The 26,491-nt window shown below is 43.8% G+C and overlaps 1 protein-coding gene across 1 annotated transcript in view; it reads right to left on the bottom strand.

Annotated features, from left to right (window-relative positions):
* Positions 1-24,921, bottom strand: part of LOC122886999 (tomoregulin-1-like) — an 84,074-nt gene extending 59,153 nt beyond the window's left edge. Inside the window, exon 1 of the mRNA XM_044219787.1 lies at positions 24,152-24,921. Coding sequence (XP_044075722.1) covers positions 24,152-24,311 — 160 coding nt within the window. The 5' untranslated portion in view covers positions 24,312-24,921. The remainder of the gene's footprint in view (positions 1-24,151) is intronic.
* Between the last annotated feature and the right edge of the window lie 1,570 nt (positions 24,922-26,491).

The raw sequence follows: 26,491 nt of genomic DNA, 5'->3' as shown, positions 1-26,491 counted from the left end.
GATGCTCCTTATAACTCCAGACCTTTCTTCAGTATCAACGTAATCCAGCGATGGTGGGCTGTGCATCGACTTTTAATGGTGCCAATTTGCCAAGATGTAAACAAATGAGGAGACTGTAACCTTCCTCACTTTAATATATGAAACTAATAGAAACGTCATGCTTCCATCGTGTTTTCCACATGGTTCTCCATCGCCTGAGCTTCGACCGGAGCTCTTTTAATGACGCCATCTCGCTGCGTCCTCTTCTTCTGCGACGGTTTAATGGCAGCGGCCGGAGAATCAGCTCCACCAGCTGTTCACCTCCATCAACCAATGAACTAATACTCACACCACAGCAGTGGATGGAAACGAGCATTAATCTGCATTTTCTTTAGCTGATTTTCTGGAAATGTGTTTAAAATTTGCGCTAAATTTGGATAGAAACTCGACTGCTGGCAGATTTTAAGAGCTGTGGCTAACTAGCTAATTAACGCTAACTCTGTGAGTGGGCTGGTGGGACAACGTTGATTATTTTATGAAACCTAAGGCTATAATATCAGAACAATGTGTTACAGTTACTCACTACTTTGAAATTTTGCTCAATTCATCCTTGAACAAAGCCGAAATATTCCCATAAGGAATTTAAAATGTTAAACACAGTTGCTTTTCGCTGAGAGTAATTTCATCCGGAGTTGGTGGAGGTATAGCTCTCTGATTATTCTTTATGGAGGTGATTTTCCTTCAGGAAGTCCTCAGGAGTCTATTTTCTATCCGTCCATTGGTCAGCTGTCCTCCTCCACCATCAGTAGCTGCACTTGTCTGTCTCTTCTGTCCCTTGAAACCTCCACCCTCCTGCCCCCTGTACTATTCCAGCTGCTGAGAGGATTTCCAAACCTTTCCCTGCAGATCAGCCTGCATCCTCTAATGCGACCTGCCTCCCCCCCCTTCCCTCCAGTGTCAGACCACCACAGGAGGCCGAGGCACTCGGGCCCAAAACAACACACGAAAAGAGGCCGAGGCAGCGAGGACAGGGAGGACGAACCGCAGGCATTTTTATTTTCTGTGTTCGGTGTTCGGTGGCAGCTTTTAGCCTCTGTCCATTTTGTTTTCTGTTGTCAAAGTTAAAGGGGTCTAACTGAGGACAGGACGTTAGACTGTCTACAGGCCAAAAACCCATCAAAACCCTACTTTAACTATCTTACACCCAAACTGATGTTTAGAAAACAACAGGACTCCAAGTGACAGAGTCCTCATGCTGTGTACAAGCGACGTCTAAAGGTCAGCTGAAGAGAATATGAGGCTTCAGCACATTTAGAGAAAGTGGGGGGAAACCACACGTGGGAATTCTGTACTAGAAACTGTAACTGTCGATTTTTAGGTGTAATATTAGCATCAGTTAAACTTCAGGATGTGGATTTTATCCCCCATCTTTTGCAATCACTTCCCACTTGCCAGTGTGGACAGGAGGAATGATTCAGACTCCAATAACTCTCCATAATACTCAGTGTTGTATTACGACAGACTTCTAAGCCACTTCTTTAACCAAGAAAAATGATGAACAACACAATGAAAATAAGACCAAGGTTGTAAAACACCCAGAGTTTTTCCATACTTGCTAGCTGCTTCCCCCTGCTTCCAGTCTTTGTGCTAAGCTAGGCTAAACACATCCGGGATCTCTCTCTGTGCTGGACACACGGAGATGCTTTCTGACTTCCTGTCTGCGGCTCTCAGCTCCAAGCACATTGGTTCCTGCTGAAGACCCAAATCTGTGACATCACAAATATGTAGTTTCACTTTTAAAAAGGGCTCAGTAATTTCCTGAAACAGTGGTCACCGTAGTTTTTAATCAGACAAACAGGAGGAAATAGTGCGTTTGGGATTTGATGACAAGAAGAAAAACATCACCAGATATATCCGTTAAGTGTGAATTTTCAAAAAGAGAAAACAGCACGGCAGCTCGTTGATTTGTCTCTCTCTCCCCATTTTTCCCCATGTGGGCCGTAGTCTCTCCACCTCCAGATGTTTCCAGCCTGTAGGTGCAGCTGCATCGAGCACTCGGAGGCTGTAAAAGCAGAAACCTGCTTCATCATCATCCTCTTCGTCACCTTGCTGCCGGCTGTGAATCAGCTCGTGTGTGAGCCTCTTTAACTCCCTCCACCCCCGCAAACCACAGTGTAATTTGCATAATTACATCCCCATAACTTCATACTGTATAATTTGTCTCAATGCGATGACGGGTGGTGAATTAACACTGCAGCGAGTGCAGATTACAGTGTGTCGGCGTGCTTTTTCGTTGCATTGTGGCTTTTTCTGGCAGGAAGGAGTCACTTCGTGGCTTCCTTTTTTTGCAAAGGCAGTTTATACAAGCTGTTCGACCATCCGACAAACGCTTCGGATGAAGCATGCTGGCAGCTTTAAGGGGCCAGTATGCTCAGTCAGAACTGCTCATTGGATGGTTAAATATCTTTTAAAAAACCCGTCGCCCACACACCTTCTGTCGGATTAGGTGGAGGGGCTGGGTCCGAATATTTCTGTAGCTTTCCAAAGCAGACGATCGGACGTTTGAGGTGAGAAAGAAGCCAGGGATTGAACTTCCCTCTCAAAAACTCTTTTTTAGATTATTTTTTTCACGTGCAACACCACGAATGTCTTCCAGGAGAAACAGTTTGATAATGTACGCAGTTATCTCCATATTTAAACAATATCACGCCTCCCCCCTCTATACGCTAGCCGGCATTGATTGTGGCCGTTCGGACCAAGTATAAACACACGCTGTTCGGCGTACAAACCACTTCTTTTCTGGTATGACCCTTAGGCTTCTTTCATAAAGGAGACCGATTGTCAACAAATCTAAACTCATGATCCAATGTTTTCTTCCACTTCACGTGAAACGCACACGCCATTGTCTTCCACATCATGTTCATAAATGCGTGCATTGTTCCCGGTGTATCTCCTGCGCAGGAAAGAGACTGCACCATAAACAATGCAAATGACTATATAGAGAGGAAATCGCTGAATGTAAACACATTTTTGTTGGCTATTGCTGTGAAAGTGTCAGCCATAAATGGCATAAAAAAAAGTTAAGGGATTCTAACTTTAACTTTGCTGAAGGGTTTGAGTTCCCCCTCTGCAGGCTGTGTACGGATCTGGTCTGTCTGTGTGATTTTCCTGCAATAAATCTGTTTTATTTTTGTGGTGAAGTGCTGCTTTTACTGTGGAAAGCTCTTCAGAGAGCCTGCACACAGAGCCAAACGGAGACTGAGAGGGGCTTTTGTCCTCCTCCAGACGTTTCTCACAGACTGTTTACGGCCTCTCTGCATGTTGGGACTGTTTATGAGCCTCGTGGACGCCGCTGTCAGGATGCCACAAGCATGCAGCCAACCCGAAATCTGTCAACCTCCCACTGTTCTCGAGGTGCCTGAAATACAAAGACCAAGCAAAGAGTCATTCAGCTTCACGGCAGGAACAATACATTTAGAAACCTTAATTAGAAAACTGATGCAGTTTGTTTAACGCAGCCGTCGTGAAGTCAAAGAGACCTGACAGCCAGTCAGAGGATCGTCTTGCATTTGCATTTTCAATTTCTAGCTCTCTCAGGTTGTTTTCATTCTGCAGTTTTTCCTTTTGAACTGTCTGTCAGGATCTGTCGTCCCTTCTGCCTCGCTCTCAGTCTTTAACCTCATCCTCTCCTAACCCCGGCAATCACATAAATCTCACCGCTGGCGTGTTAACAGTGCTGCGGAGATGGCACATCTCTCACCCTGGTATTGATTCTGAAGCGGCGTCACACGACCCCGTGTGAGCGCCGTTCGATTAGATTTTACAGCTTCAGTTTGACGTGAAACATTACTGTCTCCTCTGGAAGACAAAGGAGAGACTTAGCTCTCAGATGCTCGAGACTGCAACTCTCCTGCTGCCGGAGGAATCAAACCTCAGTGAAGAAGCTGAGGTACGGTGATAAACAAGCGGCCAGACGCAAACCACAAACAGACGGATATCCGGCGAAGAAAGCCGAGGCCACGGAGTGTTTGTGAGGAGACGAGACTCGCGAGCACGGCCGACAGCAAAACCTTTTAATTCAACAGATACCAGTTCAGTGTGAAGGTTCCTCCCTCACCTCAGCTGCAGATAAACACCGTGGAGCTGTGCTGTAAATATAAAACATTACTGGTCAGTTCTAAAAGACTTTACAGCAGTGTGCTGTGGCTGTCCACCTACCAACACCTCTACAGCTCTAATTAACATGCAGCATCTCCTTTGCTGTTTTTACATTTGTGTGTGTGTGCAAAGTAAACAGTTTGTGGTTTTTTTTTGGGGGGGGGGGGGGGTTACGTGCTGGAACTACTAGAAATAACTCCCCACTTGTCATATAGTAAACTACATTTACTGTTTGCCTATAAGAGCCGCTTGAACACATTACACATACATTTTGTGTGTTGTTATTGCATGTTATATATGTTGTGGCATTCTTGCAGTTCAGACAACAGTTCATGTATTTGGAATAGTGTATCATAGTTGGAGTTATGCTTATATTTGCTATTATTCTGTCTTTATGTGCTAGAATAGACATACATATATTTGTGTTATTGACAACAGATGATGCAGCTGTAAAGCAGTTTTTAGAGCACATGCGTGAAGACGTTTAGGAACAACGTCGCACTCATAAGATGCAGAGAAGTGTGCAAACTTTGGCTGAAACAAGCTGCCGACCGTGTGATAACAGCATGTGGTAACGTGTCATAGAGGGAGCACTCGCTCATTCAGTGTGGATGCTTCACAGTTCAGCAACCTGAAAGGCAGAGAAACACATTCAAAAATGTCAAACACAGTGGTGTTCCTCGGAAACATATAAAAACACAACTAATTTCCTTTAAATGTTTTCAAATTTCTTTAAAAACCTTCATCAAACCTGATCATCTTAATCATCTGGATCCCAAACTCTGAGCCGGCACAGTTTCAGATTTCTATGTGTGTGCTTTTTAAGCCTGACAGCAGCTCCTCCCCCCTACTCCCCCCTCCTCCCCCCTCCTGCCTTGTTGCTCCATTGAATGGATTCACCCGCAGAGTCTGTGATGCGAGACTAATCAGGTCCCATTCCAATTCTGGGCACAGAGGAGGACACCAGACCCCGGTCCCCCCCCAGCAGGTGATTTGCACTTGATGCATTTTAACTGGTGCACAAAGAGATCCAGAGCTGTGTGTCTGCAGCTCGCCAAGCAGAGAGGTAACAGGAGCCTTCAGACGCTGCTGAGGGTTTAGAGATGCACAGGAGTCGACCCCGGCCGGCTCGAGGCTCTTTGTCCGTCTGCGATCAATGGCAGGGGAAGCTAACCCTGAGTGCTGCGGCGGCTAATGGCTTCGCAACAAACCCTGCAGAGAATACGAGCTCCTGAGGCTCCCAGTGACAAAGGCTGAGGAGAATGAGAGAAGGCCCAGATAGCTGCAGACACGCATACCAACAAACCACAGTCAGGATGATGTATGACGACTGCAGAATTAAAACAGCAGCACTGACTTATGAATCATCTCCGGCCTGAAAACATCGGTTCAATCAATTCCTGCAGAATAAATAAATGTATGACTCGGCCGCGGTGGGTTATTTTGTCAGGTGGAATTCATCTCCATCAGCAGGAAGCTGCTCTTTATCCTGAGGCTAATAACAAGAGTGACGGGACATAAAGACAGTGTTCAGTCTTCGGGACAGACTGTGGACGCGCTCAGCTCACACACACACCGCTTATTTACGGTTACAGCATATGTTCATTAGGAAAAAGAAAAGCTTATTGTTCGATGTCTCGGGCGTGTTCGGTCGTCCTCAGCCTGCTGCTTCACCACAGTCGCTTCCCCCTTCAGATGGGGATTCCCTCCCGGTGTTTCACGTTTCATGTGTTTAAGGGGAAAATGCATAGATTCATTTATGGATTATAGCACATTTAGGTAATTTTACTGGTTTCCAGAGTTGTTTAAGGAGTTTTAAGGAAGAAAACCCCAAGAAAAAGGACCATCTAACATTAAAGCCACCCCTGAATTTGCAGTTTAAGTAAACTTTTGAAGCTACAAATCTTTCTTTCACATTCTTTAAATGGAGAAATGAAGGGCTTAATTGATGGATTCTAATATATTAAGGTATTTTAATTGCTTTCCTTCATGCATTAAGGGGTTTTAAGGGTGAAAAAGCATGAAAATTGGCCAAACAACATTAATGTTTCAGTAAAATTTAAATGCAGGCTTTAAAGATCTTTAATGGTACAAATGTTTTTGTACGTTTTCTTAAAAGAAAAATAATTTGCTTAATTATTGGATTAGCTTTCGCCATTTATGAAGGATTATTTCAGTCTTCTCTGCATTGCTGAAGAGGATTTAAGGTAGAAAAGGTCATGAAAATTGACCACATTTTCTGAAAGTTCAAATGTTCGAATGCCACCCCTACATTAAATTAATGGACTGATTAATGCACTATAAGGTATTTTAACTGGCTTTCCATGTGGTTGAGCAGATTTTTCAGAAGAAAAGCCTGTGAAAACTGAGTTTGAATCTTAATTAAAATTAAGGTTCTTCGAAAGTGCTTTCACACAAGTTGTTAATGAAAAACTTCATAGGATATATTAATCGATTATAACATTTTAAGGATTTTTAATGGATTTTCTGTGTGGATTGAGGGTTTTTTCAGAAGAGAAGAAAAAATGTCATTAAAAGTGACCAAAAACATTAAAGCCGCCCCTGAATGAACCTTAATTAATAAAAAATCTAAGCCCTTTTTAAACAAACTAAAAGGTGGCTTTAATGTTATTTGGCAGGTTTTTATCGTATTTATTAATTAATTCAGTCATTTATCCCCATGTATTTCGTAGGTTACTATGAAGAATTTTTGACTGAACAGATATAATGAAAACAGATATAATGAACACCAAGACGTCTCTCTTTGCAGAGATAACTGGTTTTTAATTTTGTGTTATCAGTCATTTGTCAAGATAAGGTCCATTTCCTCATTTGGTTGATATCTCAGTTTAGAAACGGCTTTTTCAGGATATTCAGAGTCAGCTGACATGACCAGGAGGTCGAATGAGTCGCAGTAAACTGACAGAAAAACACCGGTTCACTTTCTGCTCATCCAGCCATTTCTCAAGACAGTTTTAAGGCTTGCGCCATTGTCTATAGGAACCAGGAAGCCCTTTTTCACAGCCTAATTTGGGAGGAGACGCTTTACAAAAAAGGATGAAGGCAGCGTGGCTAACAGGAGCAGAATGTGGCTATCTGGAGGAGCCGTCACAGTTTTGTGTGACTGGAAGGCCGAAAAACAATGAAGACGAGCCGCTCGGCAGCAAACAGCAGACAGACGCAGTCGGAGTCCAGCTGCTGAACATAGCGGAGCATCTAGCAGCTAAAGAGCCAGATGTTTCCCTCAGCAGCTGCTGGAGACCAAACCCAGAGCTGACAGAGTGAATATCGGACTTCGTGTTGCTCTGTGGCTGCTGGATGTGTAAATAAAGCAACTGTTTGATAAAACAACAAATTTATAAAAAAGGTGTGAATCATCGACTGTATGTAAAGATGGACGACATGACAGCTCCACAAAAGTGAAGCCAACACATCACGATCGCCCCCTGGTGGCTGGCTGCAGTACAGGTCATAAGCCCCGCCCCCTCCATGTTAGCGGATGGGACATGAGCCAAACTAAAAACTCAAAGTTTACGTCAAAGAAACTTTTCCCAAAGATGGTTTCTGTCATTTTACGTCGTTCTTTTCACGCTGATGTTTGTTCACGTGTTCGTTTTTCTGATAAATTAGTTATTTGATGTTATAAAAAGGGGGTTACACATCATGATTGACAGCTGAGGCCGGCTCGCGATTGGGTCGGCCGGGTGTGTGGGTGGGACCTCGATACCGCGGCTCCAACCCCGATCGCTGCTGCGTAGACTCTGGCTCCAAATGACGTCACCAGCGCAAGATGGCCGCTCCCGTATCCGGGATATTTTGGCTTCATTTAGTACAGCGGGAGGACGTGGAGACGCGTCGTCCATCTTTATATACAGTCCGTGGTGTGAATATGTCAAATCTTGTGTTTTACGCTCGTTGCACTGCCCCCTGGTGGCCAAAAAGGCAGCTTTAAAGAATTTTGCCACTAATCCCCCATCAAAAGGGACCCGGCTGGGACGCACCTCTTTACGCTCTGCCACTGAGCAAAACGCATCCACAATTTTACATTAATATTGATTATGTAAGTTAAAGCATCACTTCTTCAGCGGTGATTGATCTACTATATTTCTGCTTATAACCTGCTTCTCATAGATATTTAAGTAAGAAGTATAAACCTCCTGAGATGAACCATTCCATGTTAAAGGAGGTGTTATTTACTGTTTGAGTGTCCCAGTCTCAACATTTTAAAACCAAGTGTTTATCTTGACGATGCTTCTCCCCTGATCCTCCTGGATGAACCTCAGCGAGAGGTCGATCGTCTCCACCGACGCCAGCTGAACTAACCGCACACATAAATACTGTAGAGGCTGGTTCAACAACGTTCATTTGGCAGAAATCACTGTTTGCAAAATTATGGAGTTGGACAAGCTGCTATCAGTGGAAATATCTGTCGGCAAAGGCAAACAGAAAGGATTCCCACATGAAGGCCACCTAATGTGAACAGACGCAGCTGCTTTCTGCAGTAAATACATTCAGAGCTGGAAGCGTCCTGCGGACAGTTTGAGGTCTGAGAGTAAACAGATCAGCGTCACCTCCTCCACAGCCTCCCACCTCAGAGTAAAACCAAACACTTCCTGCTTTCTCATGTGTCTACCAGGACTGTGTTGTGACCTTCGACCTTCGACCACCGTTCATTATGACAAACATATTTAGCTTGGTTAAAAGAGCACTGCACTGAATTATCATCGCACTCCCATAACACTGACAGACTCACGACGGACAGTTTTAAAAAAACAGAGGTCTTTTTTTATTCCACACACTCTTCTTCTTTGTCAAAACCCGGTGCCTACATTACCCACAATGCAACTCGACCTCCAACAGTGGGCCTGCAGCAGAGATGAGCAGCAGCCCCGACCGACACTGACTCAAGTGACATCACCTGAGGACGTTTATAAGACCAAAACACCTGAACGTACTGAGCCGAGGCTATTTTTGTTGCTTATGAGCTCAACGTTTCATCTGTGAGAGGTGTTATTTCTCACTTTTAAAAGTTACATGATTCTGCTTTTAAAAGGATGTCGGTGCAGAAATAAAACCGAAAGGGAAGGAAACGTAAATCTCGGCTGGAAACTTTAGGTTTTTGCGTCGACCGTCTGTAACTTCCTCCGACATCCTGACTGAACGAACGCTAACAGCGCCTTCACGCCAAACCGGCTTCTCCTGTTTGAAGGCTTATCAAAGTCTCGGTCATCGCCGCGCTGTCAAAGCTTTGTGGGACCAAACAAAAACAAATTAAAATAACATGATGTTCAGATTTTTAGAATTACTATAATTCATACAGTACAGAACGCAAACAGAAACATGAACGGAAAAACACAGCAACGCGTTCATCTCCATCTCGCATACCGGACGAGTCACTGTTTCCTGCAGCTGTTCCAGCACGACAAACCTCGATCTGTGTAAACAACAACAGGACGTACAGTTTACTTCCATTTCACGATGAGCAGATGAGTACATATTTGAACGCGACATACTGTAAATCTCTGACAAACATCAACAGCTAACAGATCTGTCCTTCATTAGCACAATCTTGAGCTGTAAACCAACACGGATGTTTCTGGACCAAGGCGAGCTCCAGCCTCAGTGGCAACGAGGAAAGTTAAGAACGGTTTAGTTCCGGTGAATAAAACGAGCCTTGGTCTTAAAATCCCAGTTGATGTATTCAATGTTTAAAGCAAGCGTACATGTGGAAGTGAAACAATCAATCATCTGAGAGAGAAAGTTCATTCTTGGCCTTGAAAATAGTCAAATGACAAAAAAAAAAATCTTAACTCAAGGTCCACTACTAGATGTTTCCCGAGCTTTCTACCATATCTAATCATTTTCTCAGCAAACTCTATTGTGTTTGAGTCAAATGAAAAAAAAAAAAATCGTTTCGTTGTACAACATTTCCAGCTTTTCAAGTGTGAGGATTTGTTGCTTTTTATGTCGCAGTGAGCTGAATATCTTTGGGTTTTGTAGAAAAACATATTTATATTTCTCAAAGTAAGGTATCGTTTTGATATCTGTACCAAAATTCAGGTATTGTATCGGCACAAGTATCAATAAATGTAAATTGATACCCAGGCCTACATACGTATAGTAACTCCATCCATATGCACATTTTCACTTAGCTCGTAAAAAACTTAAATATCACCAAAAAAAAAGTGTTTGCTGTTGTCTGAGGTGTAAAAGTTGGTGTGCGGATAAAAAGATGTAGTGAATAAATGAAGCACGTGACTTAGAGTGAAGAGCTGAAAGCATCAGCTGTGTGCGGAGCGATGAGGAGGCTGGAGCCTTCCTCACATGAACACATGAAGCTAACAGAAGCGTCATGTTTCCCCACATCGTCCGAGCTTCCACTGGAGCTCTTTTAATGACGCCATCTCGCTGCGTCCTCTTCTTCTGCGATGCTTTGATGGCAGCGACCGGAGAATCAGCTGCACCAGCTGTTCACCTGCATCAACCAATGAACAGCAGCGGGTGGAGACAAGCATTAATCTGCATTTTCTTTAGCTGATTTTCTGGGAATTCAAATACGATTTGCGCTGCATTTGGATGGAAACTTGGCTGGTGACAGCATTTTACCAGCAGTGTTGATACTGGCACCTGAATTTGATCAGTTTCATACGTTTTTCTGTTGATTTAGTCACATTGATTTAGTCATGTAGTCCTTCCTGCGTTTGCTGTGTGTGTCAGAATACTTTGCATTGCTCTGCTGTGTGTTGACTGTTTGGCGTCTGCCTCGGTGCCACCGAGACGAGATGACTGTACCGTCACTGCAGTCCGCATACAGTATAAAGTGATTCTGGCTCCTCACGGCTTGGAAACACACACTGTTGTTCAATCTGTCCTTACATGCTAACCAATGCTAAATCACCCTTGTATTAGCATTTTGATGAGCCCTATTTTTTTAATCAGGCCTGCATTTCAGACAATTTCAAGACAGCAGCAGCAGCGTGGAGGCCGAGCCGCTCTAAATCTGATAAGTGAGGCCTCCGCAACTGCACTGCCTTCATAAACCTGCCATTCACGCCTAATCTACAGAGCCATCGACGCATGCAGCATTACCTTGCATAATTGACAGCCCACACATTAAGCCAATGTCACAGAAATCATTTTAATTTTCTCAGCGAGAGGGTGGAGGTTGTCGCCAAATCTTAATTGTTCCTTTGGTTTGACGCCCAAACGCCCAGGAAGATAAGAAGGCCGACGCGGTGACTGGTGCGAGTCGCTGGCAGCGAGTCTGATGCGGAGTGTAAGAGACGCTGTCGGGACATGGAGGCCATGTTTGTGTCATCACTGTGTCGCATGCATGTGGGCTGCACAGACTGCTGAACGCACAAATAATAAATACATCCTGAGAGATGTCTGCAGAGGCCTTCAGGTGGAAGCCATGTTGGAGGCCTTCACCTCTGGCTGGCTGTGGGTCTGACGCCGCTTCGCTTAATGTGGAAGCGTTTCTGCTCCGTGCTCAGATCTTTCTGCAATCACTCAGACGTTACAGGCTTTTTATTCGCTGCTGCTACGTCATTACAAATGAGGCGATAACTGACCTTCGTTCGCATTACATAAACACAAAGGGAACTTTTAGATGGTGTAAATGCTCACAGAGTCGGTGGAAAGGCATGAGTGAGGATTCGGGTTTGTTCTAGACGCCGGGAACTGAGACAGAGACGCATTCGTTGGAAATATTTAAACTCCAAGCATCAGGATTCATAAGTTGCATGACATCACTGTGTGCAGAGATGAGAGTACGAACAAGTAAAAACAAAAACAACCGGAGTTCCTGTCTGAGCTGCCATAAACACACACACACACACACACACACACACACACACACACACACACACACACACACACACAGAGTATTTGTAATTGCAGTAAATGTTCTACTCCGTCCATTTGCTGCTGTCAGCCCATAAACACTGACTGTGGGATGGAATATGAAATCTTTTATAAGCTAAAAGTAAAGACAAGGATAGATTTGTGCATTAACTCTAAAACTGAAACAACAGTAACTGTTTAATCAGAATGACTTACAGGAAAGTGTAAATGATCACGGGCAGTAGTGGTAAAAGTCTCAGTAGACATCGAAGCATCTGCCTGCTGAAGTGTCTTATTGTGTGCTATTCTGCAGCAGGCTGACCTTTGACCCCTGACCCCACAGTGGAGGAGGGGGCAGCGGGGAGAAAAGAGGAAGCGGGGCATCACGTTCCTACAGCAGAATGAAAATAATCTCAACTAACGAGAGGGAGATCAAAGCAGTGGATCAATCAAACGCTCGCTGCTCCGAACGTTCACACCTGCGGTCGGACGGCGGTAAGATTTACATTTTGGGAGCGAACTTGATCTGAGGCTTCGGCTGAGTAAGATAGCCTCGTTTGAAGTGCAAACATCAGTGTTTGATGGCGGCTGGGAGCCGGCGCTGCGGGCGACGAAGGGGAGTCTGAGAACGACGGGGCGTCGGCGGCGCGTGCACCTGAGGGCCTGCAGGCTACAACACACCTGTAGAGCTGCGAGATCACCTTACTGCGAGACACTGCAGCGGCCGCTCACTGCTAATCAGACACATGCAGAGGCTGAGGGATGTCCTGCGTTTGCTCGAACACTGCTGGCTTCAGATATCAACGAGAAGCAGTTTTGTGGGTTTTCACAGGTTCCCCATACAGATCACGTCACATTTAGAGATGTTTGTCTCCTCACCACAGCGGCAAGAAACAAGAGCTTTCTGAGCTCCTACACAAGCCGCCAAAATGATGGATTTTAAAAACTTATTTTGCAGTTGAAAGGGGGTAGGCAACAACTACTCAAGAGACAACACAAGAGAAAAATAAAATAATAACAAAATCTATCTTTGCTCACATCTTTTCTACAAGTTCTGGGTTCAATATTCAATTTATTCATCCACAAACTCATCAAAACAACATTCGATCCCATCCGGCGATTACAAAACATACAATATGAATAAAATATAACCCACAACATAATAAAAAAAAATAAAAATCAGCTCATTCACAGCATATCACTGCTTAAAAGAAAATCTCATTGTGCGTTAAATTAAATGTGAAATTTTAAGACACTGCGGCCTCAGAAAGAGACACAACACGTGCATTTCTATATCGCACAGTTGAATATTCAGTCAGGCGGAAGAGTTACAAAATGTTGCCAGGTCCTGCGCGGGAAAAAGTGACGCAACTTTCATAGGAAAAACCCTGTAAAACAAATACACTTTAAATTAATGTTTTAACGTGTGAAATGTCCAATTCTGTATGAGAATTTATTGTTGTACATGTATGTTGTACATCTGAAAACCACATGTGACAATATAATGTGAAATGGTAGTCCACATATTATAAACATGTAGCCTTTGGAAATAAAAGGACAAACAAATCTCATCTCAGTGTCCATTTAGTTGCTATTTTGGAGCTTTCGATCATATCACATGATCTTCATCAGCCGATGGAGTTTTATCAGTTGTCATGGAACTGTGGATGTTTAAATTTCCATAAAGCTGGATGGCTATTGTGTGTGAGAAATGAATGATTGAGACTGAAAAAAATATCAAATAAAACATGAAAGTGTGATTCGGAACAACTGAAAAAGACCTGTACTGTCTTTTTACCGTCATTCTTTAACATTCAGACTTAAATATTCACTCAGGTGAGTGTGATCGCAGAGACTCGACCTGTGAAACTTCAGTTACATGACGACCAACAACAACAACAACAACAAATGACTCCACAGACAGTTTGCCATCTACTGACTCTCTGCTGACAGACAGCTGTGGTTTCACCCAAAGAGCACCTTGACTTTAGGCCGCGTTTTATCCCCGAGGCTTAATTAAACTCCAAGAACCACAGCACATTTGGGAAGTCCACATCCAGGCAGTTGACAAGCACCTTTTATTGCCTCATGAAAGACAATTAAAAGCGTCTGTCACCCTGTGGCACTGCAGATAATTGGTTTGTCCGAAAACTGATCGGTGTATAATTCCTCCTCAGCTGGAGAGAAGCGACGCTGGGAGAAGGTGAACTGACATCAGTGGAAAACCCTCTGCAGGTTGATCCAATCTGGCCTTGAAAAATATAATATGTCATACACACTCTGTCCTGGCAATTCATTTCTGGGATGCTCTGGCTCAAAGTGAGCGAGCAGGTGTTCTTCATAAACTGAAAGAGCACCTTGACTTCGCAGTGTGTTTACAGCGGTGTGCAAAAGCGTTTGCCCCCTTCCTGATTTCTTTTTTTTTTTTTTTTGCATGTTTGTCACACTTAAATGTTTCAGATCATCAAACACATTTAAATATTAGTCAAAGATAACACAAGTAAACACAACATGCAGTTTTTAAATGAAGGTTGTTATTATTAAGGGAAAACTAAATCCAAACCTGCATGGCCCTGTGTGAAATAGTGATTGCCCCCTAAACCTAATAACTGGCTGCTCCACCCTTAGCAGCAACAACTGCAACCAAGCGTTTGCGATAACTTGCAGTGAGTCTTTTACAGCGCTGTGGAGGAGTTTTGGCCCACTCATCTTTGCAGAATTGTTGTAATTCAGCCACATTGGAGGGTTTTCGAGCATAAACTGCCTTTTTAAGGTCATGCCACAGCATCTCAATAGGATTCAGGTCAGGACTTTGACTAGGCCACTCCAAAGTCTTCATTTTGTTCTTCTTCGGCCATTCAGAGGTGGACTTGCTGGTGTGTTTTGGATCATTGTCCTGCTGCAGAACCCGAGTTCGCTTCAGCCACATGTGATCGTGACACCATGCTCATTAATGTGCTACTCTTACAGCTTTCCGCAGTCTTTCCAGCAGATGTTCGACCTGTTGCAGGGATTCTTTATGGAGCTGCTTTGTGCACGGGGGCGTTGCCATGTTGAAACAGGGAAGAGACAAACACTAACTGTTGAAACTGAGTTGGAAGAGCACTGTTGTCTAATATATCATATGTTTTAGCATTAAGATTTCCCTTCATTGGAACTAAGAGGCCCAAACTACTAAAAACAGACACAAAAAGTACACAGAAGTATGTGGACAGCTGTGTCCTTGAAACTGTGGCATTAACTCCACACACTTCTCCAGACCTTCTGAAATATGTCTGTTTTCCAGATCGATGGCGGCTGATCTCACTGGACTTAAAACCTGCATTTTGTTGTGGGTTTCTGTCAGTCATGTAAGTGATGGCGAGTCAGGTGATGATAGCAAATAGAGGGTTGAGTTCTGACACCTCAGAGCCTCCGGTGATGGAGACAGAAGAGAGGCAGCGTCCTTGACTGAGAGGCAGGAGTCAACAGCCGCCACAGGGGAGTTTACTGTCTTTAAGTACCGAGACAAAACTGCACGGAAATGAACCCAGCTACAAACACACCACAGCTTCTGGACACAGACGCTTTATAAAACCAGAGAACATAAAATCTAGGTAACACGCAACTCGTGGATGATCTGAGAGCAGAAATCTCCATCTTAACCAGTCATTTTGTCCATTATAGAGTCCTGAAACAAGTGGGAAGAAGTCTAATCAAACTTAATGACAGGAAATCCTTAAAATGCGTTGAAATAAGCCCAGTTCGTGGTCGATTTTTTAGATTGTTAGGAACAATAACAGACAAACTGACTTTTCTTTTTAGGACAGCTGAAAAGGTTTTCCTTATCAGGAGAGGAAATGGTGCAATTTCACTGAGCTGATATTGACGGCATCCTCACATTTGCAATAACTGTGTGGTAGAGCAACACCTGAGCTTAACACAGAAAACACCTGGACAAACTCGTGCAAAGTGCATCAAAAACATGCTGAAATTTACACCACAAGGTCACAGAAAAACGGACTCTTCTCTCCTGGCTAACCGTCTGTTTAATTTCCTCTCTTCCTTCTGAAAAAGGTTGGAAAATATTAGAACTAAGACAGATAGCACTTATCCCAGAAGCCTCGTTAACTTCTTAACACACGTGCTCTTGTTCATCAATCATCATCATGGTAGTTTAGGGTGGAAATTCATCCTCTAGTTTGTTTTCCTCTAATGGGAAAGAATCGATACGAGGAACAAAACCAAATAATGAGACAAACATAAAACTGACTTTAAACTTTCCAGAACGTGAACCCAGTCAGACAGGCAAGGAAAAAGGTAATAACTGCATTGTGTTATAATTGAAACAGTATAATAATCAGCCCTGGGAAGCTCTTAAAAGTGACAAACACAAAAGACAGAAGATTCGCATCTTGTCAGCTCCGACTGTTGCTGTCAAGAGAATCTCTGATCCTAAAAATAGGACTGTGGACCAGGAAGAGCCGAGAAACACAAAAACGACAAAACTACTGTCAAGATAAACTACAAAAATGTTCTTATCAAGTCTGAAACTGAGTCATTAAAGTCATATTTTCTAAAAGCAAGCAGAAATTCAACTTGTTTGAAGTTTCATTTTTCTTCATTCCAGAGCAGAAACCCATCTTGTTTTTTCCTTTAAGATAAAGACATTAATTTCCAGAGAATTATTGGGAAAAGTCACTTCAAAGTGGAAAAACAGTGAAATATTCTTGCTGCATTGGCAGGTTTTCTCACTTGTTTGAAGAAAATACGTTTTTAGGGCTCAAATATAGACAGAAATAACTGGGACGATCATTTTTTCAACAGAGCAACATGATACCTACTAAAATACTGAAAATCAGATAGTAAAAACACGCTTCAGACATGTGAACTTTAACTACAATATCTGGACTTGTGTCGTGATGTGACTGTACAGGGAGCGTCTGACACAAACAAATGAGTCAGTCAGAGAAACCAAAGACAACTTCTGACAGAAAACTATTTTTATGAGGTGCAAAAGCATCAAAGAACAAATAATGTGTCTATTAATCTCAGAAACGCCCCCGCCGCACGTCCTCGTGTTTATTAATGGAACAGAAGTGTCATCAATCAGCAGCATCTGCATGGAAATACTGCCTGATATGTAAGAACCTGGGGGCGGCATCGTTTCTGTGCCAAAAACATGATTAATGTTGATTCTGCTGGTGTCTGTTGTGTTTTGAATAAATTGATATTTTGGTTGTTTTTTGAAAAGGAGACAGAACTGTTTGTTTCTGCTCCATTGCGAGGAATAAAACGCTTGTTAAACAGCGGCAAAACACACGCAGCTTCACCCTAAATTCAACAGCCTCACCCCGGTACGTTACCTGCATTTCTGCTGATTGCAAAGAACATAACAATTAAGTTTTAGCCGTGTGTTTATGCCACAAGTTGCTTTTAAGTTTGATTAAGCAGCTACAACACTTTCCACAGGTTATTGACAGGGTTTTCTGTTTTTAAGAGTCAATATCAATCACCAATAACAATATCTTTGGACATACTTGGGCCATCTGCCAAAACATTTTAAAATTTCCCACCTCAAGGTCCCCTTACTGGCTTTTTCTGGAGCTTTCACGCTCAATATTCAGACCCCTTTCAGTCAGCATAGTTTGAATAAGTATCACTATTATTACTATTATTAGCAGCGGTTAAGAACGTACAGTATATTATCTATATTTGTCTATAACTGTATGTATGGAGACGTCTAAGATTGAATATTTAGTGTGACAGATAATACTAAATACATCTTCCCATGGAATTATTATGCTACCTGAGTCTTTGAGGTATTTATACTTTAAATATCATCTTTTAATGCTGTCAGAAGATAAAACCCAAACCATCGGACTGGAGAGACACCACAAGAGATGAAATGTGTTGGGGGGGTTTGTTGTTTGTGATTTGGGTGAACTAAAAAATAGCAAAACCCCACTGTGCACCATTTTCATTGGTTCAACCTTTGTTAAGGTTGCTACACTACGACACTGCAGCTGCTGCCGGGCTGCTCGGCCTGGTTATACGTTTGCCCAAGGGCACAGAAACAGAAGAATACTCCCTCCATTCATTTAGCTGCTGATTTCCCAGCAGCCCGAGGGCCGTTCTCGAGAGCCCACCGCTGAGTAACGACTAATTATTTGTGAGACGGGCGGTTATATCTGTGAATCCCAGACGGGCCGAACAACAAAGAACTCGACATCCTGCAGCAGCGCCTGAACCACAGCCCAGACATCCCTCCACGTTTTCCCCTCATGTGTTCTGAAAAGCTCTCCAGCCTCGCAGGAGGATTACCGAGCTGCTGATGTTGTTGTCGCCGTCAGCTGCTGTGGAGGGGAGCTCCGGCTAAATGACCCGAGCGTAAACTGTAAACACTGCTGACAGATCATCAATATTCATCTGCAGCTCCGTTAATGTCAGTGAGATATCAATCTCGCCTGTTGCAGAATATTTGTCGCACACGTGAGTTTGCTTCCGTGACGAACACGTGTGAGCCACTGAGCGTGCTCCGTCATTAAAAAGCCTCACACAGGACCAAATCGTACAGCATGATTTCATTTAGTGTCCTGGAATATCATCGGACTCAGCTCAGATGCCGCTCGACTGTTTGAAAGCACTTCGGTCTAAACTAAATAAAAGCTGCTTCCTGTTCTGTCGAGAAACAGCTGCAAGAGCTGCTTTACATTCACACTGCAGATGCTTTCAGGTGACATTACAGCAACAAATAACAGCGACGAAATGTTTTGTTTATGACTTTTTCACTTCATAGCTACACACCGTACCTGCCGGGGTTCATCCAGGCACTCTGCCAAGTTCTGCCATTTTATACTGAAAGTGAAGCTGCGCAGCAGTGGAGCTGAGGAAAACTACTGAAGGAAAACATCAGTGTGAGTGGAGTTGTTTTAAGTGTCGTATCTAGTTTGTTTTGCTCTTCTGTCCAATAAACAAGCTCCTTGTAGGTCATGTGACTGAGAGTCTATGAGCTCAGATTGCCAGGCTGGATTACCAAATAGGCAACTATCCCAGGGCCCCAGACACCCAGGGCCCCAGACACCCAGGGGCCCCAGAAGCCCCAAATTCAGTGTCAGTTAAGGTGCTTTCAGACAGACTTTTGGATTTCGTTTATTGCCTGCTCCTTGTCTGATTTGTTTGCTTGCCTTGGATTGCCTTCCTGATTTGGACCTCTGCCTGCCTGACTATCCATGTAAGCCTTTCCCGTAATAAATTATTGAACTGCATCTGCTCTGCCTCTCGTCTGCATTTGGGTCCTATTCCCTGTGTTCCCTGCTCCCCTGCTTGACATCCACTACGACACTTTCAGACAGTTAGCGTGGGGCAACTCCACCACCGCAGCTCCTACTAACATACTGTACCAAACACTGCATTATCCACCATTATCATCACGCAGCTGAACAGAGCGGGTTGTGTCTTAAATAGAGGAAATGGTTCGCAATATGACATGATTAATATAGCAGGTTTTGCTAACTAGCATCATAAACATTCTTTATTGTCCCAGACAGACAGAAGCTGTGAAGCTGATGTTGCTGTTTCTCTGCGTTGATGTGTTTGGTCTCTGCTGGAGATGAGGTGAATCATTCAGTTGTGTTTACGCTGACAACAATGGAGTCTGAAAGCACCTTTAGTTTGTGGTCATTTGTTTGGGAACACGCACCTCTGAAGCACAATAACTGCAGAAATGATGAGAGCCTTAAGGCGTATATTCAAAACATTTAACAAAGTACAACGTCTCCTGTGACTGAAGGCAACAGCTGCTTCATGCTTAATATGCATCTAAATCAATGAAAGATTGGAGTCTTGGTAAGTCTCAAACCGCTTCACACAGGCCAAACCAGACTCAGCTAAAGAAATCACATAAAAAATATTTTGTGAAGATCATCCTGGCGCTCGAGGTCCAGAGCTCCGCTGGTGTACAGCTGGAGAGAGAAGAGGACCTGGATGGAGACGTTACAGTACGGGAAGGTTTAGTTAAGCTTAAAAGTAATGAGCCAGCCAAGAAACCTAAACCACAGCCTCGGATCCAGAGAGAGAACACATGTGCCTCCTGAAAATGATTCTCATGTCTCAAATCAAAAGCTCTGTACGCCACAAAATTACACATCCCGAACATCTGGAGGACAGAGCTGAACCAAGTGAAAATTTACTGACATTAAAGTCAGAGATTCATCTCGTTTGTTCTCAGAGTGTTTTGCTGACAATCATCACAAGACAGACAGAACGTCAATAACCGACTGAAGAGGACTTCTGTCTCTGGAGCGGGACAGTGTTGTAAATCCTGGTGCAGTTCTCTAATGGCCACTAGAGCTCCATCGTCGTCCAGAAACTGTTAAAACTCATCAGCGAGCCGCTCTGCTGCACTGGGTGACATGTTCCTTCATCACCATGAACACACACACTGTAGTTTATTCTGACTCCGCCCCACACACACCGTCCTGCTGCCCCAAACACTCACTACAGCACCACATGTGGATTCATCCGCCGCTGGAAATAGTCCCCAACAAACACACTGTTTCCTCCTGTTTGTTTGATAAAAACAACAGCGAGCAGCTGTTTGAGGAAACTACTGAGCCTTTTAAAAATGAAACTATATATCTGTGTTTTTAAAGATTTACGTCTTCAGTGGGAACCAACGGGCTCGCAGCTGAGAGCCGCAGACAGGAAGTAGTGAGTCTGGACATGAGATTTGTTGACAGTAACAAAAACATTAACAAACATAGAATAACACTAGCCTCATCCTTTAAGTTAGTTGTGTTGGTTGCTGCTTGCATGTCTCACGTCACCGTCACCCACAGCACCACGTCCTTTTCACACATTTGAATTTTCTGGCTAAAGTAACTGAGAAAGACGGCAGCAGGTGGTAAACACAAACTCCAGGACTCAAATCATCCTCTCAGGAATTCATAGCTGACATCAGAAATGCTATAACGTCCTCTCCACACAGGTTATACAGTACGGCCATTATACCAGTGAATAACGGTTTGATGCTTCTCCAGGGCTGTATTTTCCCTTCAAACCCTGAACACAGCAGCCTGCTGCTTCCAACAAAGTGCCACAAGCCATTTTGTTCCGTTTCTCCTGCAACTTTAAAAGCCTCCCTTTCTTCTGCTTTCCAAGCAACAACAGTTTTGAAAGCAGTGCAGTCAATTATCTGGTATCAAGACTCAGTGCAGTGCAACGAGGTTATTGCTATGCATGGAGCAGCGACTGTGTGAATTAGACTCTCTGTGCTGAAAAATCAAGGTATTTGGTTTGATTAGTGACTTGGAACATTTTCATTTGCCTCTGCAAAATATTTGCATTATGCTCCGGTGCGCCTGGCTTCTGTAGGAGAGCAGAGATCAGGATCGCAGCGAGCTCATCTTTGAGGAAAAAGCTCTATGTCTCAATGCAAACAATGTGAGCAGCACAGGAAAAAGCAATTCAGTGGTTCATTAATAAAACATGACTGAGGCGGGTTATTCCAGACACTCCAGAGTGACAGCTAACACTCATTTACATGACTGCTGTTTTTATCTTTTAAATATTTAATACAAGCTAAAGAGGAAGTATAACACTGTAATGAATTTATGAATATTAGATATTAATGCAGGATGCAAACATGATGCAAATACTGTTGACTATACTCCTTGTCAGACTATAATGCAGGAATATTCAAGTGGCAGGCCTATAACGTAGAGAAGAAGCAAGCAGAAGAAGAAGAGCACCTGAAGTTACATTCATAATTTAAAAAGGTAAACAGTGTTTTTATAGGGCAAATACTGAATATCTGTGACTCCTACTGTCCTTAAATTTCACCATTTTTAGCCCAAGAAGACCTTAATGAATAAATGCAATATTTATCATTTGCACATTCCTCAGTCAATATATTGCACATTCAATTCTCTTAATTTTTATTTTTTATTTGTGACTGTTATGCACCACAACACCGAGGTGAAAGCCTACTCTGCTGGACTGGAGAACGCTGTTACGGTGCAGACCCGCAGATGCGCTACTGATTCGTATAAACTCGCGTCCGCCCCGCCACGCCCCGCCCCGCCCCGCCCAGCGGGCCACTTGTGGGCGTGGGTGGGAGAGTGAGCGCCATTTCTGAACATACAACATAGCGGAGCATCTAGCAGCTGAAGAGCCAGATGTTTCCCTCAGCAGCTGCTGGAGACCAAACACAGAGCGGACAGAGAGAAGACCGGACTGACGTCCATCAGGAGACGCAGACACGCCTCCTGATGAAGCGTCATGTGACTCTGACACGCCTCCTGATGAAGCGTCATGTGACTCTGACACGCCTCCCGATGAAGCGTCATGTGACTCTGTAGCTGCTGGAGGCGGAAATAAGCTGCTGTTTGCTAACAAGTTCAACATATCAACTTAACAGGTGATGATATGTCAGTGTTGTGTTCACAAACTGTTTCTGCTGCCCCCAAGTGGCCAAAAAAGTCAGTCTTCACACTGCCCTGAACAGCTGACGACTATTTAACCTGGTTGCTTTTCAAGTTAAGTATTTCAGATTTTTAATTTGCCAAACTATAATCACAAATTTTATTAAATTATTAACTGTCTGCCCATTTGCTTTTTTTTTGCTATTGCATTTTATTTGTTGTATTGTTACTTACTGCTGTTTACATCTTACTGTAAAAGAACATTGAGTTTATTAGTAATGAAGAGAGCTGCAGAGATAAAATGACCTTTCTTTAAATGACAACAATCCAAAAACCCAAAGACGCTGAAGCAAAACCTCACATTATGGAAACTAAAACCAGCATAAATATTTAGTATTTGCATCTTATGTATGACTTACAAAAATTGATCAAATACCAAAACTGCTATTGATTATTGCCCAACCCCGTCAGCGCTGATATACTGATACCTTTAAATAAATAAGACCACTTTAGAGTCACTATGGAGAACCGCCCAACCATCAGAAGCCTCTGCAGGAATAATTCTTTTGTTGAGATGTGTGTGATCATGTTGTCCTTCTGGGAAATTATTGGAAATGATAATTGAATAATCTAATAATTACTTTTCATAGCTTTGTCTTAAAATAATCAGAAATGCCCATCACATCTTTTTAGAGCCCAAAGTGACATTTTCAGGATTTTGTCTGTATTCTTTCTTTGTTCTTGTTGCACGTTCATGTATTGTATTATTGTTACTTGTTGATGTATACGTAATGTAAAGCATGTTGAGTTGATTTGTAATTAAATGTGCTGTATAATTCATATAAGTGCCTTTCTTAACAAGCAGCCAAAAAAACCCCAAAGGATACTGAATTTAAAAGATCACAAAATACAAAAAAACAAATTCATTTTTATATGAAAGGAAGCTGGAAGCAGTTCAAGTGTTTTCACTTGATAAACAACTTAAACATGGTTAATCAATTACCAATATTGTTTTTAAAAAAAAAAGGTTATTGTTTATTGATTAAGTCATCAGTCATATTACTGATCCCTTCAAGCTAAATTAAACCCATATAAAGTCACTCCTGAGGAGAAGAAGCCTTTAGGTGAACAGCAGGAACACAATGATGATCAAATGCAATAAATATACATTCAGCTGCAATGTCATAATAAACTGATCCCTGTTGAGATACATATTGATACTATAGGAGATTAAAATGCCTCCTTTAAGTCCCAATACTCTTGGGACTAATAATATTATAGCCATAATACTGATTTTTCGCCAACAGTTAGGAATATTAATGTGATTACTGTCATCTTTCAGTCAGCTGGACACTGATGATGGAGCACAAGCAGTCCAATGAGGACACGAGACATTTGATAGCATATTAGAGCCGCTATAATTAGACTCGTCTGATAGCTTATGAGATGCAAAGGTCACTATAAACTCTGCACGGAGCACCGGAGCCACTGAGAGCCACGAGAGGAATATCATAAAGGATATTACAGCAGATGAAGCAAACACCTCTCAGGTGTCTCAAGTCCTCATAGGAACATTACAGGCAGACACCTGATTCCTCACGCAGCGTTACAGAAACCGCATGCTGCTCTGTCAGCATTAGAGATAAGGTCACGGTGATTTTTCTCCAGTATTAAAGTGGTTATTTGAAAGGATGCACGGTGCGCACACCCACCGCAGACGCATCCCGGCCACGCAGCAGCAGCAGCAGCAGCAGCAGATCTCTTACCTGTGCAGTCCTTCCCTTTGCCTTTGCACTCTCCGCTCTGGGGGTTATAGGACGCCCGAGCCTCCGGCAGGTAGAGCAGCAGAGACAGCAGGCAGGCGGACGCCAGGTACCGGACAACCCCGCCGGGACGCCCGGGACACCTCCCAGGGCCTGACACCATGATGATCCAATCTCCGGAGACCGGCAGACAAAACCACTCGGTTCTCGCTTCAGGTGAAAAGGCGTGCAAACACTTCAGCGTAATCCCCGGTGAAGCAGGCGGAGGCGCAAAGAGAAAACACCCCGGCTGCCTCGCGCTGTGTCCCGCTTACAGGAGAGCACCAAAAGGCTGCAGAGAGCGCAGAAGTCTGTGGTGAAGATGGAGGAATGTGCAGAGAGCTCCTCGCCTGATTCCGCGTTCAGGAAGCCTCGGAGGCGGTCCGGTTTGTCCAGGGAGGAAGCAGAGGAGGCAGCGGCAGCATTCTCGCCATCCGTCCTTCCTACGCAGCGAAGCTCCGCGTCTTTTTAGGTAGATTTATCTATTGCAGCGTATATCTGTCGGATGCCTCACACGTAGCGACCCCCCCGCGTCCTGATTCCCGGTCAGAGTGATTACCGCGGCGCTCCGGCTGGATTTGTCCGCGCGGTAATGAAGCGGTTCGGGGCTCCGGAGCGGAGCGGAGCCACGGTGCGTAAAGTGAGCAGCAGCTGCAACCACAACAAAGAGATCCGGACTGAGGAGAGGACAGACAGGCTGGTCACGTGAGAGGATGCAACACTCCCCTCCACCTCCACGCCCCCAGCGCGCGCGCGCGCGCGCACGCACGCACGCACGCACGCACACCTTAAACACAAACACAAACGCAAAGAATGCAGAAAGGCCACAATGTGTACTTCAATCACTGCAGCGACATGTCGTCAACAGAGTCTGCTTCTCTGTTTGAAATCACATTTTCTACGAATCTGAAAATGTCCTTAATCGATAAATAATTTCAGTTTTCCAGGTCAGCAGATGACTCCGTCTGATTGAATGTTTTTACTAAAAGAGCTGAAATCAAGTGACTAAACTGACTACAAACATGGAGGAGAATGTAAACACGGGGCGGGGTGAGTCGCATATGCATAACATGCTTCTATCTGATATTTTACATTACGTACTATTCATTTAAATCAATAATGCATACTTTTCATAACAGTTCACGTGAAAGAAAATAACAAACGCGGAGCCAGCCGGCCGCTTCCGCCCGCCCGGCAGCTGCTCCGTTGCAGTACCGCGAGTGGCCACTGAAACAACCTGGGAGCCGAGTGGTGGCGCTGTGTCGGCTCTCTGAATGCAGCCGTGGATTTGTTTGGAATGGGATACGTACGTGCGCTCCAACTGCACGGTACGTGGATTGTGTGTATGCGAGAAACGCCCGGATGTTTACTAGATTAGCAGGAATTTCTGAGTGTGTGATGTGAGCTTACGCAACCGCCCCACAATGCATTGCATCTCTTCGGACTGCGCAATGGCAATGGTGTGATGCAGTCACATGACTGTCTTTCTTGAGTATACTTCAGTGCGAACAGTCTGCCGGTAGCTGCGTACCTTAGTCGGCAGTACGTTAGCATGCGATGTCCGTGTTTACCTGTTAGCAGAAGACTTGGCGCATCACCTCCACCTGTAGATTCGTGGGATGAAGCGTAACCGCTGTCAGAACTGTGTGTTGCATCACTTGCGTGCATTAGAAGAAAAGAAACAGGGTCCCATTCATAAAAGACAAAAACACCACAAGTTGCCTTGAAGCAGTCCACTGCGAACCTTCTGCTCGCCACAATCACAGCGCTCCATCGCAGAGAACGAACGAACAGTAAGCGCGAACATAACCACCGTCTGTCGTTGCCACGGGGATGAAGTGAAATCTGATGTGACGGAGATTAAAAGTGTGTTGATGGAGCTAAAAGTTCATGTTGAAACGGAGCCAAAATGTTTCATTTCATTTTAACAGTACATGCATGTTTAACGGTAGAGTGTTTCCAGTAGGATCAATAATATCACTGACTTATTGAAGACAGTCTGATTGGTTGGTGGCTTACGGAAAGGTTAAAGACTTAAACGTCTGTTTCAGAGTTTCTGTTTGAGCTGAGCGTCCCAGAATTCATCACCGCTGTACGTCGTGTGGAGTTATTCCTGAGCTGGTTGTTTAAACAGGACCCAACACGACTCATTAAACTCTCCACGTTGACTGGATTAATATTTACACAGCTCAGATTGGCTCACAGCTCCATTTTGGGCACCGCTGGCACTCCACCAAGACGGACTAGTGGACTAATTTGGCACGCCACCTTTCATCCAGCTGCTGTTAGTTTGTCGTCTCTCCA

The sequence above is a fragment of the Siniperca chuatsi genome, linkage group LG13 (assembly GCF_020085105.1).
Source record: "Siniperca chuatsi isolate FFG_IHB_CAS linkage group LG13, ASM2008510v1, whole genome shotgun sequence".
Taxonomy (NCBI): Eukaryota; Metazoa; Chordata; class Actinopteri; order Centrarchiformes; family Sinipercidae; genus Siniperca; species Siniperca chuatsi.
Note: the sequence above shows the minus strand (reverse complement) of the source record. Positions and strands in the feature narration are given on the sequence as shown.